This window comes from Oryzias melastigma, linkage group LG4 (assembly GCF_002922805.2).
Source record: "Oryzias melastigma strain HK-1 linkage group LG4, ASM292280v2, whole genome shotgun sequence".
NCBI lineage: Eukaryota > Metazoa > Chordata > Actinopteri > Beloniformes > Adrianichthyidae > Oryzias > Oryzias melastigma.
The window spans coordinates 1,713,048-1,729,263 of record NC_050515.1 but is presented as its reverse complement, the minus strand read 5'-3'; the positions used below and the strand labels follow the sequence as shown (position 1 = coordinate 1,729,263).

At 40.4% G+C, this 16,216-nt stretch overlaps 2 protein-coding genes across 2 annotated transcripts in view; one reads left to right on the top strand and one right to left on the bottom strand.

Moving 5' to 3' along the window:
* The window catches only part of atf6 (activating transcription factor 6), a gene marked incomplete in the record, with an annotated part of 42,430 nt that extends 36,997 nt beyond the window's left edge, over positions 1-5,433 (top strand). The window contains 1 exon segment of the mRNA XM_024278453.2: positions 4,564-5,433. Within this exon segment, the coding sequence (XP_024134221.1) occupies positions 4,564-4,754 (191 nt within the window).
* A 1,331-nt stretch (positions 5,434-6,764) lies between these two features.
* Positions 6,765-16,216, bottom strand: part of olfml2ba (olfactomedin-like 2Ba) — a gene marked incomplete in the record, with an annotated part of 11,119 nt that continues 1,667 nt past the window's right edge. The window contains 6 exon segments of the mRNA XM_036211413.1: positions 6,765-8,049; positions 8,112-8,288; positions 9,524-10,132; positions 10,220-10,436; positions 11,980-12,117; positions 16,167-16,216. Coding sequence (XP_036067306.1) covers positions 7,442-8,049; positions 8,112-8,288; positions 9,524-10,132; positions 10,220-10,436; positions 11,980-12,117; positions 16,167-16,216 — 1,799 coding nt within the window.

The window sequence follows — 16,216 nt, the reverse complement described above, 5'->3', positions numbered from 1 at the left end:
TATATATATATATATATATATATATATATATATACTTTTTTATATTTTTTTGTAATAATTAGAAGATTTAGAATTAGAAGATAGGTTCTCATTTGAAACAGTTTCTCTTATGATCTTTCTGTAAAAAAAATCTTTATTTGTTGGAATTTAAAGTTTTATTCCTAAATCTTCAACTTAAATCACTTGTTTTTTGGTTTTCATAACCAACATGTTTGTTTTAGAACAGAATCCTGAAAAACGGAGTCACTCTTTGAATTTGATTCGTCCCCATTTTCTAACATTGATTAAACCTCCGGACGTCTTCCTTTATTCTTCCGTTTGGTTTGTCTGTCAGAACGTCATCAGTCAGAAGATCCAGACTGGTTCTGGTGTTTCCGTCGTCCAGCTCCTCCCCCAACACCACCACGACTTCTGCCAGAGGTTAAACATTACAACCAGCCAATAAATCCTTTGATCCACAAACATCCATGTGTCCCACAGATGACGGACCTCCAGTCGCTCTCTGCTCGTTCAGAGCTTTGAAGTGATTCGGAGCAGATCGAGATCCTGGGATGACATTCCTGCATCCATTCAGGATGCCCTTTAGGAAGCGTGATTACTCCGGTGTGTCGGTAATTCTTTCCAGCTCTGCTGCTGCTCCTCTGGGAATTCTTCTCGTAAATGCTTTTCATCTGGAGGAGAGACTCCGATAATCTGAGGGATTATTTAGTGGTCTGAGACTGACGATTTAGCATAAGTGGGACCCAGATTTCTCTAGCGAATCCCTGAAAAACCGCCTGGACTCGACTGTTTGTTTAATGACCAAAACGGCTCAATCGAGTGGACGCGGCGTGTTTGGACGGCGGTGACGGGCAGACGTGTTCTGAGCACGACGTGATTCACAGGTGGATCCTCTGAAAGAACGACTTGCTTGAAATCTTAAATGAAGGAAGCTCTGAAAACTCTTCCTGAGCTACGCCTGAAACTCAAACTCAGATTATATCAGAGTAATGAACTTTTATTTTGAAAGAATCATGCTTTTATTTTGAAACTGCTGAGACAATACGATGAGTCCCATGACACAGAAACGCTGGTCATGCCTCTAAGACGCCAGATTTCACTTCACAATGTCTGATTTTATATGATTCAAGGTTGTTTTTTTACATCAAAACTTTATTTAAACAAAAATGAGACGACAAAAGTTGAGCAAAATTAACCTGGAAATGTCCAGATTGGATCTTTCTCTAAAAATCTGGGAAATCTCCAGAAATGGTGGATTTTAATCCTTCACAGAAAGGCCAATAACGATTTGAGTTTGTTGAATTAATGACGTTTTTCACATGAGTCCAACTGAAGGATCCGGTTCAGAAACCTGTCCAGATGTCTGACTTTATACAGATGATCAGATGTTTGATTCCCAACATCTGGATGATATTTAGCTGATTTCACTCCATGAAAAGTGTTCTGTTTATTACATTAATTACTTGAGTGATTCTATTTATTTAGTTCTGAAAAGATGCTTTAGGTTATAGACAAATGCTTTCTCATAAACTTAATAAATTCTGCTTTTTTATTTTATATAATCTTTTAAAAAGCAGAGAAGATTCCTCACTGAGAAGTTCAAGTTTTTCTGGGAATCTGTTTTTTTGTGGAAATTTCTGGAGAAATCTGGATTTCAGTGACAAATATATGAATTTCCACCCCGATCATCTTCTGATCTTTTGTTCAAGTCGTTCCCAGTCGTCTTTTAATTATTATTTTGCTGTTTTAAGCCGACATCAAAAAGGCGTTTTCTAGGATTGACGCCTGGTTCACACCGGACACGGAAGCGCTGCAAAGCGGCGCGGCATGAAGGCGCTTCCATTCGGCGTCCTCGTCGACCTATGGTGGTTCTCCACGGAGGACCGCGCCCGGCTTGGGCAGTGCACTGACCGTTTCAGCATCTGGTCTATTTTTTGTGCAAACCACGAATGATCAACGTCAAATCTCGTAGGAAATTACGCCAAACACTCAAGAAAATCTGGTCAACTTTCAAAATAAACCAATTTTTCACAGTAAAATGCCACGATTGACACATCTGATCATATTTTTGTATCTAAACAGACCAAAGATGAAAATAATCAAACAGGGCGGGACTTTTGCCAAGGAGTAAGCCCGCCCCCACATCCCATCATCCAGCTGTTAACACGTTCTCCCGCTCGCTCACAGTCCCAAGCTAACATTAGCGTTGCACCGAAAATAGGAATAACATCATTTCCATCCAGCCGTACGGTTTAGATCCAGATTCCAGTTTAAACGAGGAAGAAAACAAAGACGTTCGTGGATCTATTGGTCTGCAGGTGGATGCATCAGAACGGGGCGGAGCCGGGGGCGGAGCCGGGGGCGGGCTCTGCCCAGTGTAGCTTTTACATCACAAATATGATCTTTATCCTGACTCACAACGATTTAAATAAAAAAAATACTCAGAACTTCAATTTTTTAGCTTAATTTTCTTTATTAAGACAAAAATGCCACAAAAACATGTTAAAACACCATTTTCATCAGAGCAGGTCTTTAATGTGATCCTAAAACAGAAGTGTTTGTGTGTTTTTCACCTGTTGAAGTAAGCTCATGTACGTTTGGCAGACACCACCGATATGCAGCACAATCTCAGGCGTTTTTGTCAGGAGTTTGAAGTCTTATCGTCTCAGCGTTTCACTGAAACCTCCAGAAGCGCTTCCAGATGGTGGCGGTGAAGGACAGAGCTCCACTTGAAGGAGTTTCTGTTGGAAAGTTGACCTCTGGACTGCAGAGTTTCATCTTTAATTCTTCTGAACGATTTAGAGATGAGATGTTGCAAATACGCGGTAAAGTTCTGCATGAGGTTGGAGAACGAAGCGTTCATTACTGAGGGATTCCTGATCTCGTTAAAGAGACTTTTATTCTCATTGGCTGCTCTCTGGATGAAGGTTTTTGGTGTCGGGCGGTTGCTGGTTTTCCTCTATAACGCTTCATTTTTCTTGCTTTTTGAGCTGGTTGATAAAATTGCGTAAAGGTGCAAAGATGTCCCTGAAATCCAGCAGCTGCAGGAGATAAAAGATGAGGCAGAAGAAGCTGATGTCTTCTACAGATGTGGAGGGAAACTGCATCTGCCTTTAGAACTTCTTTACAGAGACCTCCTCCCCATTTAAGACTAACCTGAGAGGAATATTGTCTCCACAGAGGCAGAAGAAGCTTCACATAGTGAAGGAGAACTCAAAGTTCTGCCTCCATCCAGAGGATCTGCTGGGTTTTATCTTAATGAGGCTCCAGGAGGACATCAATTATTCATCATTTGTGGTTTCTTTATCGCAATAGTCGGATCCCCGATTTCCTTCACTTTCCCAGAATGATGGATTCTCCAACATGAGAACAAAGATCCGAGTTCTGCTGTTTTCCTTTTGTTTTTCCACGTCTTTCCCTTGTTTACATGTGTTTGTTTATCTTCATGCTGCTGAAATCCTCTGCATGACTCACCTCTGGGCTCCATCTGTGGCCCAGGACCCACCCCCCCAGGTTAATGACCCACATGGGATTTTTAACATCATTTCTCTGAAGACGGAGGACAGATTTAAAGAAAATTAAGCTTAAAATTGTATTTCTGAGTCTTTCTTTGTTCAAATCGTTGTGAATCAGGAGCAGATGAAAAACTGTTTGAAAAGATTGTATTTGTTGTGTAGAAAATACAACAGGAGTGTCAAACTTATCGCACAAGAGGACAAAATCCAAAACACACCTGAGGTCAAACAGGATAAACATTTATTGAACAATATTTTAACAATTTTATCATAATTATGAACTAGATATATAGTATTACCTGTGATAATGCTAGTGTGAATGCTGGAAGCTGAATTGGGCTGAAGATTCTAGTGCTGATAGCTGAAAATGCTGAAGCTGATAGCAAGCTAATATATCAGCTAAATGCCAAATTATTCTAAAAAAAATAAAAACAAAAAAACAAAAAATAAATAAAGTCTAAAACAGCCTAAAAAGTAAAAAAAAAAAAAACTAAATTGGCAAAATAACTGCTACCATGTTGTTGCAATATTAGCTAAACTCCAAAATGGACTAAAAAATCTTAGTAAAAACCAAAATAGTCCATAAAGTTAGCAGAATGTCAATTTTTAAAACTTTAAAATTGTAACTTTTTTACATAATTCTGACTAACAAAAATGCAGGAATATTATTCCAGAATAAATCAACTTAAACCTTAAATAACTTTCAATATTTTACTCTCCATAAAAATATATTTTGTCAAAATTATACAAGTTAGAAATGAGAACAAGATAACATCGGGTCAATAATAACAGTAAAATAAAATGACCCGGAGGGCCGGATCCGGCCCCCGGGCCTTGATTTTGACACATGTTTCTTAGCAGAAACTATCTTCTAGGAAACGACACGTTTTTCTTATTTTGTCTAAAAACGGCATCATCAAAATGAAAAGACTTTGGGGAACATTCTGGGAACGGATCAGAAGATGATCAAAGCGGACCGTTTGGTTTGGGTGACGCTCTCGGCTCAAGCCCACATTAACATACTCCCTCCTCCTCCTGGGCTCCACAGATTCCATCATCGGAGGAAAAGACTTCCAGGTGATGATGCAGATCGACTGTGAGGTCACCGACACCCGGATCCTCCACATCCGCTCCTCCAGCATCCCGCCGGTGCTGCGGGTCAACGACACCTTCTACCAGCACTCCTCCACGGACAGCAAGGCCACGCCCCCCGTCGGCGTCCTGATGGGGTCGGCCTAAGGTCACCCTCAAAGCAGGGGAAGGGTTTTGGATCTGTGTTTGAGTCTGTCTGCTGTGAGTTTCCCTGACCTGGAGTCTGAGTCGGTCCGAGTGAGAGCGAACTCTAAGAGCGACTTTTGATTTCTGAAACGTTCAGTTCATAAAAACATGAAACTCAGGAAGTCAATTAACCAATTAGCCACTCGGACGCTCGTTTATTTAGAAAGGTGTGTGGGGGAGGGGCTGTTTGCACTGTGGTCTAAACTCATGAACGGATTTTCAAACTGTACATATTTAATGTTCACTTCTGTTTTTAATATAAATCCTTCATTATTTTTGTGTGTTCTTTCAAAAGTTTCTTTGCTTTCTGGAAAAGCTTTGCATAAAGTTTTACTTCATCAAAGTCTGCAGTGAAGAGAAAAAAGGACATTAAAGATGCTAGAATCTTCTGAGTGGTTACCATGGTGACGATCCTGAAACACCCACCGTTATTCCTCTGAGTCTGTCCCAGATTCCAGCTGAAGCTCCAGCTTCAGGTAAACTTTTGCACTTTTTTTGTAACTCGTTTGCAGACGTGCGACTGTGTCGTAACTCGGCAGAAAAAAAAACAGCCGTTGGACTCAAAAGGATCACATTTGTAAAGTTTTATTCCTTTGAATTTGATTCAATCAAAATAAACACTGGATTTTCTGAAACCGCCGCCAGATGTTTGTGTTTGGAGTTCACGCCGCCGCGGTTTCATCACAGACCTGAATTAAAGGTTCCTCCTCGGTGTGACGTTCCCTCCAGTCAAACGCTTCCAAACACAAACTAGATCTGCAATTCCTTTAAAGAAAAACGTCCGATTGCTGAAAGAAATGCCGTTTTAAAGCATTTAAAGCTGTCAAAGCCCATAAATGTCCATTTTAAACATGTATGACGTCAGTTTCCCTAAATCTAATGTTCAAACCTTCGTCACCGACGTTACTCTGTTAACACTGTTCACAGAATCATCCACGGTCTTTAAACGCAAATTCTGAAACTTTGAGAATAAAAGTCTTTTATCAGCAAAGATGGTCAATAATGGTCGGTCTCATCCATTTAGGATTCTTAAATAACTTTTAACCATTTTATCTACTAATTAAATACTTGGTAAAGACGGATCTTAGAACTCAACTATAGGTTTTTCCTTAAGTCTTCATGGTACTTCTGTAGGTTTTAACAGCAAGTCTAAAGTTTTTTTGTAACTTCAATAATTTCCCATAACTTTTAAACTGTTTTAACTAAGCGCTCTAATACTTTTTACAGCCTCTTGGGGATTAGCTCAAGCAAACTGGCTCTGCACACGAGGTTTTCAGGATCCATTTTGAGGCATGCTGGGAAAAATCTTGGACTCATTCATTTTGACTTCAAAAGCCTTTTACTGAAACTCTTAAGAGCTTTCTTTATAGCAAAGTGAAACTATTTCTTAAGCTTTCATTTAGTATTTTGTGTATTTAGGTTACTGCTCTTGAAAGATAACTTCAAAGTCTTTCATCTGTTTAAACTATTTTAATAGTTTTTAATACGTTATTACTCATTTTAATAAGCTTTCATACCCGCTACGCTCAAAAGGTTTTCGGGAACTATTTTAAGGCATGATGGGACATTTCTTGGTCTAATTCAGGGGTCCCCAAACTATGGCCCGCGGGCCGGATCCGGCCCTCCTTCAGATTTGGCCCAGCCCCCGAAACTGTTTTGGCTAAATTAGACATTTTTCCAGTTTTTTTAGGCTAATTTAGCATTTAGCTTATATTTCAGCTTCATGCTAGCTGTTTCAGATCATTTTGGCTTCTTTCAGTTTTTTTGTCTAATTTGGAGTTCAGCTAATATTTCAGCTTTATGCTAACTGTTTTGGCTAATTTAGAATTTTTTGAGTTTTTTCGGCTAATTTGCCACTTTGCTAATATTTTAGCTAGCTATCAGCTTCAGTGTTTTTAGCTATCAATTTAAGCGTCTTCAGCTATTAATCTATTGCAGGAAATGCTATATATCTAGTTTTTAAAATGTTTAATATTATTTTTTAATGACGATTACGGAAATGAATTATTTAAAATTTTGTTTTGTGTGGCTTTCTGAAAAAACATAAATCTTTACGTTTAGGCTGTGATTGTTACACTTTTCCTGTTAGGCTACAAACCGACCCGACCCCCCATCACAGAAGAATGTGGCCCTCACATGAAAAGGTTTGGGGACCCCTGATCTAATTCATTTTCTATTTTTGTCAGAAGAATATTACCTATAAATCAGCTTTTGGTACTGAACGTAATACCATCATTCTCACGGCAGAGCTTTATAAAGTACTTTTGATTGCAACGTAAAAGCTCCTTTCATGTAGAAGCGCGCGGAAAATTTGACGGAATAAGAAAATATAATAATAAAATATAAGAAAGTTGTAGAAGAAGACACTCTGATAGCTTTCAGCAATCAGACAATTACAGCTCAATCAGAGCCATTCTCCACCTGCGTCTCTGTGAGTCCAGCATGGAGGACGTCTGTCATCTGATCCTGAAGTATCAAACATGAAGGAGGAAATGTGGCGTGCTCCGCTCCGCACGCCGCTGGACTCCTCACAGGAGCGACCTTAAGCCGTATAGGAGCTTTAAATGTCCAGATGACCTCATCTGTCTTCAGGATCGACGTTTTCCGGACTGATCTACAATCCATAAAAGTTTTCAAAAAAATAAAGTTTAGGGGTCAACGTAGGCGAACTTGATGTTGTACGTGACCTGGTGTCCGTTGTCCCAGCCGTACAGAAGCCCCTCTCGGGGGTTGTAGTCAATCTGGGTGGTGTAGGTGTAGTTGTTGATGAACGGCATTCTGGGAGTCATTTGCGTGCTGGTGTGTGTGTCGAAGGCGTATTCCAGGTTGGCGTCTCTTTGGTTGTAGCTGTCGACGGCGTACAGGACGCCGCACACCATGAAACAGTTTCCGAAGCTGTTGGTCCTCAGGCCGGTCCTCCACGTGGTCTCCTTCCTCACGCTGAGGTCGGTCGGGTCCAGGCGACTCAGAACCACCACTTCCTGCAGGAAGCCCTCGTCGTCCATGGCCGGGTAGATGATCCACAGGCCGCTCTCGTCCACGGCGAAGTCTATGTGACTGCGCCACTCCCACGGCGAGGAGGACTCCTCCAGCAGGGCGTCGTGCAGCATGCTCCACGCCGCCACCTGCCGCCGCCGGAGCTCGAACTTGATGATGTCACGGGAGAAGGCGCGGTTGTAATAGAAGGCGCCGCCGTAGACGACGTGGCCGGTGCCGATCCAGTTGTAGGGCAGCTTGTAGGAGTTGGTGGGACGGCCTTCGAGGAGAGAGAGGGTTACCGTGGGAACGAAGGTTTGCAGGGAAACTTCCCGGTCTTACCTCGTTGGAAAACCTCCAGGTTGAGGAATTCCAGCAGGTTGTTCCCGTAGTAGAAGTTTGTCACGTAGATCTTCTCCTCCGAGGATTGTGGGTCCTTCATCCAGGCGCCTTCGGTCCGGCCGTAGGTGTTCTGGGTGACCGGCTCCGAGATGGTGGCCAGAGTGTCTTTGCATTCGCCTGCCGGACAGACGCAGAACGTTCATTTGTGTGTAACTTAGGGTTCGTGTGTAATTTAGGGTTTGTGCATAGCTTAGCGTTTGTGCGTAACTTTGCGTTTGTGCGTAGCTTAGCGTTTGTGCGTAACTTTGCGTTTGTGCGTAACTTAGCGTCTGTGCGTAACTTTGCTTTTTTGCGTAACTTCGCGTCTGTGCGTAACTTAGCGTCTGTGCGTAACTTAGCGTTTATGCGTAACTTAGCATCTGTGCGTAACTTAGCCTTTTTTCGTAACTTAGCGTCTGTGCGTAACTTAGCGTCTGTGCGTAACTTAGCGTCTGTGCGTAACTTAGCGTTTTTGCGTAACTTAGTGTCTGTGCGTAACTTAGCGTTTGTGCGTAACATAGCCTTTGTGCGCAACTTCGCGTTTGTGCGTAACTTCGCGTCTGTGTGTAACTTCGCGTTTGTGCGTAACATAGCCTTTGTGCGCAACTTAGCGTCTGTGCGTAACTTCGCGTTTGTGCGTAACATAGCCTTTGTGAGCAACTTAGCGTCTGTGCGTAACTTCGCGTTTGTGCGTAACATAGCCTTTGTGCCCAACTTCGCGTTTGTGCGTAACTTCGCGTCTGTGTGTAACTTCACGTTTGTGCGTAGCTTAGCGTTTGTGCGTAACTTCGCGTCTGTGCGTAACTTCGCGTTTGTGCGTAATTTTGCCTTTGTGCATAACTTCGCGTTTGTGCGTAATTTAGCCTTTGTGCGTAACTTAGAGTTTTGCCGTGACTTTGGATTTGTATATACATATAATACATTATGTGCATAAGTACGTAAATTACGAAATTAAAAAAAGCCTGAAACTGATTACACATGCAATTCTTCAAAAATTACTCACAAATCACTTGTTACGCACACACACATCTCAATTACGTACAAAGTTGATGTAAGACTCTCCACGTCTCAGAGGTTTGTATGTACGTGATGCGTTTAAGTGCTGCTAGAATTCCGGGTCATCAGAGTTTTCTTATCAGCCGGTTTAAACTTAGATTGTAAATAATATCTGGTGAAACTTGACATATTTCCACTTTTTTAAACATATATATAAAAAAGTTAATACCGGTAAACATCCTTAAAACACTTAATCTTTTAAAACTAATTTTTGATTTGTAATTTTTGAGTTACATACGCATAAATCCTAAGTTCCTCACGAAGTGGAGTGAGTCTATTTTCTCTCCTTGAAGCTGCCGCAGAAACAGATTATTTACCTGCTTTCCTGGAAGTCGTCTTCTGATCCGTCTGCTGGGGTTCGTCGGCGTCCAGATCTCCCTCCTCGTCTTCTTCCCAGTTTATTTTGTATTTCTGCCTGACGGCGGCAGCTTTTCTGAGTGTGGGCGGGGTTTCTGTAGAGGAGGCCGTCCCAGGTGAGTCTGGAGAAAAGGTGGAACTGGTTTGTGCTGCGGAAGGATCCGTCTGAGTGAAGGTGGTGAGGCGTTCTGGAGCCGACGTCGGCCGGGTTGACGACTGAAGTCTGGAGGTTGAATTCTCTGAAGTGGGCGTGGCTTTTGGGGTCATCCACGTCTCATTGGGTCGGGAAGTGGAGCCGAGGTTCTCCTCCGTCCCGTTTCTGCGTGTGAAGTCGACCGCCGGCGTTTCTGATGGAGTTGTCCCAACGTTCCTCGCCGTCGGAGGACTTTCTGAGCTCGGTTCTGGTTTTGGGCGGATCATCTTGGAGTCCTCCACGTGACCCGCGGCCTTCAGCTTCAGTGACCTCCATCCTGACCTCGTCCTGGGCCGGGGGGGTCGGTGCAGAAGCAGGTTCTCCTCGATGAAGAGGCTGGTCGGGCCGTCGCCGCTGAACTCGTGGTATTCAAAAACTGAAAGATTGAAAGAACATCCAGAAGTTTTCATTTTCAAAGTTTGTGTTTAAACCTCAATCCGGTGACTGTGCGGTCCGCGCTCACGGTTCTCTCCGGGTTCTCCATCGTCGGCCACCATGGCGTCCTGATCCGATTTGTAGAAGGTCATCCCGCGGATGATCATTCCGTTGGGGTTGGTCTTCCCCTGAGGAGCGTCTGTGTTCCTGCGGTTCTCTGGAGTCGCCTCTGCTCCGATCTCGCCGACGCTCTCCGAGGCGTCTGTTGGGGAGTTCTCTGCAGAAAACTTCCCATCATGCTTTTCCTGTTTTAAAGCCATAAAGTGCAGTTCAGTCGCTGGCGTCTTCTCCAGACGTTAAAATGACACTTTTTACAAAGCAAAACAGCTCAAGTTCCAACAAAACCGACTTTGTGTTTCTACTCATCGGGAATCCCTGCTGATCATTTAACTTGTTTTTTATGACAAATTGTCAAAATTATTCCAACAAAAATGTTGTTTCAACATGTTCTTGTGGTATTTTTCTGATGATGGACATTTATAAAGAAAATTAGGCTCAAAATTACATTTCGGAATATTTCTTGACCCAAATTGTACGGAGTGATTTTTGTGCCAACAAAATACAAACTTAGATCAAAATTTCCTTAATTCCAAACAGAATAGAAAGTTCTAAGAATAAAACTTCATAATTTGCAAATGTAAATTTAAATGTTTGCTTTTAAAAAATATATTTGCGTTTGGGACACAAATATTTTCAGATGTGTCGTCTCTCGTCTCACTTTCTCCCTATCTTTGATTTTGTGTTCATAAGTTCAGTTTATTGTCATAAATGTGCCACACCAAACAGCCAATCACAGACCAGAGGGTTCATGCTGATTGGTCTAGAGCACATGTGTCCCGGGGGCCGGATCCAGATCTGCTCCACCGGGACTTTGCAGTCTTTAATCTTTCTGACCTGTTTCTTTTTGAGCAGAACCCAGAAGAAGCAAAGCTACAAAGTAAAACACGGTTCTGCATTTATTTATGTCAATGTTGTAACCAACGTGTTTAAAATGTCTGCAGGAGAAAAAAAAATCAGATTTAAAAAAAAATGAAACTTTTTACTATTATTTTGCTGTTTAGTGTGATGTCAACAGATAAACTTTACTTTTTATTTTACAGTTTCAGGAGATTCTGAGTCATAAATTCACAAATCTGACAAAATAAAATTGAATCAAAGTTAAAAAAAAAAAGAATTAATTATTTTAAAAAGGAATAAAATGATTTTTTCTCCAGCCACAGAGGTAACCTCGTTGGTAAACGAGCCTGTTCGGCGTTTGAGCCATTTGATTGGACAGAATCTCGACCAATCAGCAGTCAAATCAAAGATAGGGAGAAAGAGAGACGAGAGACGACACATCTGAAAATATTTGCGTCGCAAACACAAAAAATACTTTTCTAAGGCAAGGAAAGTTTTTTAAAGCAAATATGTAATATTTTCATTAGCAAATTATGAGTTTAATTCTTAAAAGTTTACATTTTGTTTGAAATTTTGGACATTTTGATTTAAAAACTGTGACTTTTGATCCAATGTGGCACAGAAATGACTCCATAAAATCGCTGTGAATCAGGAGAAGATGAAAAAATGCAGATTGTGTTTGGGGATGTGGGCGGGGCCTCAAGCTTCCTCATCAATGACAAGGGAAGGGAGGGGCGGGGTTATTCTGCACCAACAGTCCCGCCCACAAGTTTAATGAACTCCTGCCACTCTGCAGAAACTATGTCCTAGAAAACGACACGTTTCTGTTTTGGCTGAAAACGGCGTCATCAAAAAAACGAATGTTCCAACAGCCTCAGCCGCCACACTCGCCTCTGGATTCAGGAATGCTGCTGCCCTGCTGACCTCGCCAAGCACCTCCTCCTCAGGATGAAGAGGAGTGGGCGGGGCTTCAGACCCTTCTGGTGGGGTGGGAGGAGTCTCATCCTCGGTGCGATTCAAAGGCACCGCCTCCTTAAAAAAAGAGCAGAAACTTCTCAAGGTTTTGTTGGGAGACGTGTGTGTCCCTCATAAGTCAACATTTAAAAAAGAAAAAACATTTTTTTATAAATATTTATAAACACGAACGTAAAATGCGTCATTTAAAATAAAAGCAGAAAGAAAGACGGTTTATCTGAGGCTGTGAAATGAGGGTCTTTAGTCGGTGGTTTCAGCTTATTTTGGTCAAAACCTCCAAATAACAGGAAAACTTCAGGAGAACCCAAACTCCTGGTTGGATTGTGTTGGGATTTTCTTAGAATATTGAAGCTAAAGGATGACAGGCGGGTTTGGTGACATCACAGAGGGGCTCCCATGAGCACTTGCAGCTGTGGCGTTCCTGCTCTGCAGCAGAGACTCACATTCAGCATAAATGCTGCTGTCGTCTCAGTTCTCTTCATGCTTTAGGATCTGAGGAAACCTTCAGTCATCTGTGCTGTCTAACCGGGTTTGGATGAACTCATCAAACTGTTGGGATTATAATCTGTTACCAGTGGAGAATCACAAATGTTGCACAAAACAGAAAAATCTTTTAGACTAATAAATGTTTCAGATTTATCGTCAGACGTCATATTTCTGTTCTGCAGCAGAAGTTCTGGACTGAAGATTGATTTCACGATTCTTCTTTCTCACTGCACCTTTGAGGCAAAACGTCCCGCCGCCATGAACTCAAAAACTCTCCAGAGTTTTCATGCAGCTAGAAGAAACGTCACAGCAGAAGAAACCATCAAAAACAGAAGAATTCGGACAAAATCTCTGATAAAAAAAACTAAATCCACAAACAGAAACTAAAACAAGAAAGTTTTAGAATTATTATGGGATAGCCACAGATACCACGAGGGAAGAATTAGAAGATTGTTGCACAATATTAAGAAAAAACTTTAGTTTGACCAATTTTTACAAAATTGTACACAGAAGCTACCAGGTTAACTCTACAACCACAGCTGGAGTTACATTGACTTTTGACTTAAATTCACGAAGAAGAAGTCCAAATTTTATGAGAATTTAGTTGTACAAATGACAAAAATTCTTGATTTTACAAGAATAAAACTGTATATTTAAGAGGAAAAACTTTGTATTTATACAGTTGTGTAAAAGAAAGCAACAAGAATAAAGTCATAAATCTATGAGGAAATTATAAAATCAACATTTTACAAGAATAAAGTTCTACAAAGTTGAGAAAAATACATACAACAAAAAGAAAAGCAGCAGTTTGCAAGAATAAACGTGTAAATTCATGAAGGCAACGTCAAAATTTAACAAGAATGAAGTCGTACAAATGTGAGAAAAAGTCGTCAAAATAATATTTTTTAATTTACAAAAATTAATTGTATATTTAAGAAGAGAAAAATCAAAACTTTATGAGAATAAATCATATAAATATGAGAAAAATGTATACAATAAAAAGAAAAGCAGCAGTTTGCAAGAATAAAGCTGTAAATTTATGAGAAATTTAATCAGGAAAAAGTCAGACTTTTACACAAATAAAATGTTACGTTTTGATTTTTAAATGTTTCAATTAAAAATCATCTGTTTAGTTTGGGTTGGAGATAATTCAGAGAAATCAGATAAACATCAAACTGATCAATAATCTCAATAAATCTCCTTATGAGGCTCAAAAAAATTCTAAATCCTCTAAAGAGACCAAACCCGTGTCAGGGATGTCCAAAGGAAGTTCTGAAAGTATTATGGGATGGCCACAGGCCTCACAAGTGTGAAATTTGACCATTTTTTGCAGAATACGGAACAAAAAACGTTAGTTTGACCGACAGAAGCAACAAGTTCAATCAAGTCTACAACCACAAGTGGAGTGACATCGACCTTTGACCTCAGGAAGATGTTCATTTTTTTTTTAATCGCCTTTCTAAAACTGTAAACTCCTCCTGGATTTGGATCTGTGGCCTCCCGACTCCCCTAGCAACACGTGGAATTACTTGGAAAAATGTTGGTTAACCGGCGTTCGAGTGGCGAGCTCACAAATGTGGCGTTTGAGTGTTGCTTGTATGTTTTACTGCAACATAGTGAACATTGAAATTAATCCTTAGCTCAAGCTGAACGAAATAATGTAGGAAAGTGGGCGTGGTTAATAGAAAACCTCAGTTGCCAAGGAAACCCAAAAGTTTACTTTTGCGAATTCCTCTAAAAATGACATCGAGCTGTTCGCCACCCCCAGAAGATCCCAAAACAATATGGTTGCTATGGAGATAAAACCAACAGATAAGCCACTATTTTGAAAAAAGTCTTTTTTGAATGAATTTGTGGCAGAGGGAAGAGTGAGGGACCTGCTGCCACTGAGGGGGTCGGCCATCCAACGGCGCTCACGGTTATTATCCTAAATGATGCTGTTTGGTCACATTAAAACTTCCAATTCCGACTCTTGATCCACTGGAATCTGTGCCCGTTTCATGGGACAGATTTATGATTTCTGACAGATAAATCCAGCAAAAATCTTCTCTGCTCTCCTAAAAGATTTGAATCTTTCATCATCATAGTGAAAACAGTTTCTTCTTTTGGTCAGAAACTCTCTTAGACGTTGGGAGAATCTGACAGTTTGGTGTTTGTGCCAAATGTTTTCTGATTGCAACATGTAAACGCATCCGTCACGCCTGATTCAGGTTTAACTGTTCAAGAAACGTCAACAAATGATTAGAATTCAAAGAACTAAACCATGTGTCAAAGTCGAGGCCCAGGGGCCGGATCCGGCCCTCCGGGTAATTCTACCCGGCCCTCCAGATCAGTTTATTTTATTGTTATTAATGATGTTATCTTGTAATCATTTCTAACTTGTATAATTTTGACAAAATATATTTTATAGAGAGTAAAATATTGAAAGTTATTTAAGGTTTAAGTTGATTTATTCTGGAATAATATTCCTGTCTTTTTATTATTCGGAATTATGTTAAAAAGTTACAGTTTTAAAGTTTTGAAAATTGGCATTCTGATAGATTTTTGGACTATTTTCTAAGATTTTTTTTTTACTATTTTGAAAAATATAGCCTAAAATTAGCCAAAATAGCTAGTTTGGCTAATTATGCCTTTGTTTCTGTTCTTTAGGCTGTCTTGTAGTTTAGTCAACATTTCAGCTACATGCTAGCTGTGTTGGCAAATTTAGTCTTTTTTCTGTTTTTTTAAGCTGGTTTGAAGTTTAGCTATTTTTTTCAGCTACATGCTAGCTGATTTGGCTAACCTTTTTTTTAAAGTTTTTTAGGCTAATTTGGCATTTCCCTAATATTTTAGCTAGCTATCACCTTCAGCGTTTTCAGCAATCAGCTTCAGGATTTTTAGCTATCAATTTCAGCATTTTCAACTATCAGGGTCAGCGTTTTCAGCTATTAATTTCAGCATTTTTCAGCTAAAAGCTTAAACGTGTTCAGCTTCAGTGTTTTCAGCAATTACTTTCAGCACTTTCAGCTATCAGATTCAGCCTTTTAGCTATCAATTTCAGCATCTTCAGCAGCCAAATTTAGCTTACAACATTCACACTAGCGTTATCGCAGAAATGCTGTATATCTAGTACATGTTAAAAGTTATGGTTTGAAAGTTTTTAAAATTGGCATGCTCCTAGCTGTTTGGACTATTTTACTAAGGTTTTTTGCCATTTTGAAAAATATAGCCTAAAAATAGACAAAGTAGCTATTTTTAACCTGTTTTTTTAGGCTAATTTTGCATTTCACTAATATTTTAACTGGCTATCAGCTTCAGCGTTTTCAGCTACCAATTTCGGCATTTTTAGCAATCAATTTCAGCATTTTCAGGTATCAGCTTCAGCGTTTTCAGCTCCCAAATGAAGCTTACAGCATTCACACTAGCATTATCGCAGTAATGCTGTATACTGTTTCTAGTACATAATTATGTTATAAAGTTACAGTTTTAAAAATGTAGTTTTGTTCAATCAAAGTTGATCCTGTTCGACCCGTGACCTCAGGTGTGTTCTGGATCCTGTATGTTTGAGTTTGAAACTCCTGCACTAAAAACCAACATTCTGCCGCTGGATCCACCAGAAGAACCTGATTTCCTCTCACCTGCTCAGGAGATCGGATCTCCTTCTCAATCCGATCCATGCGCTCCATCA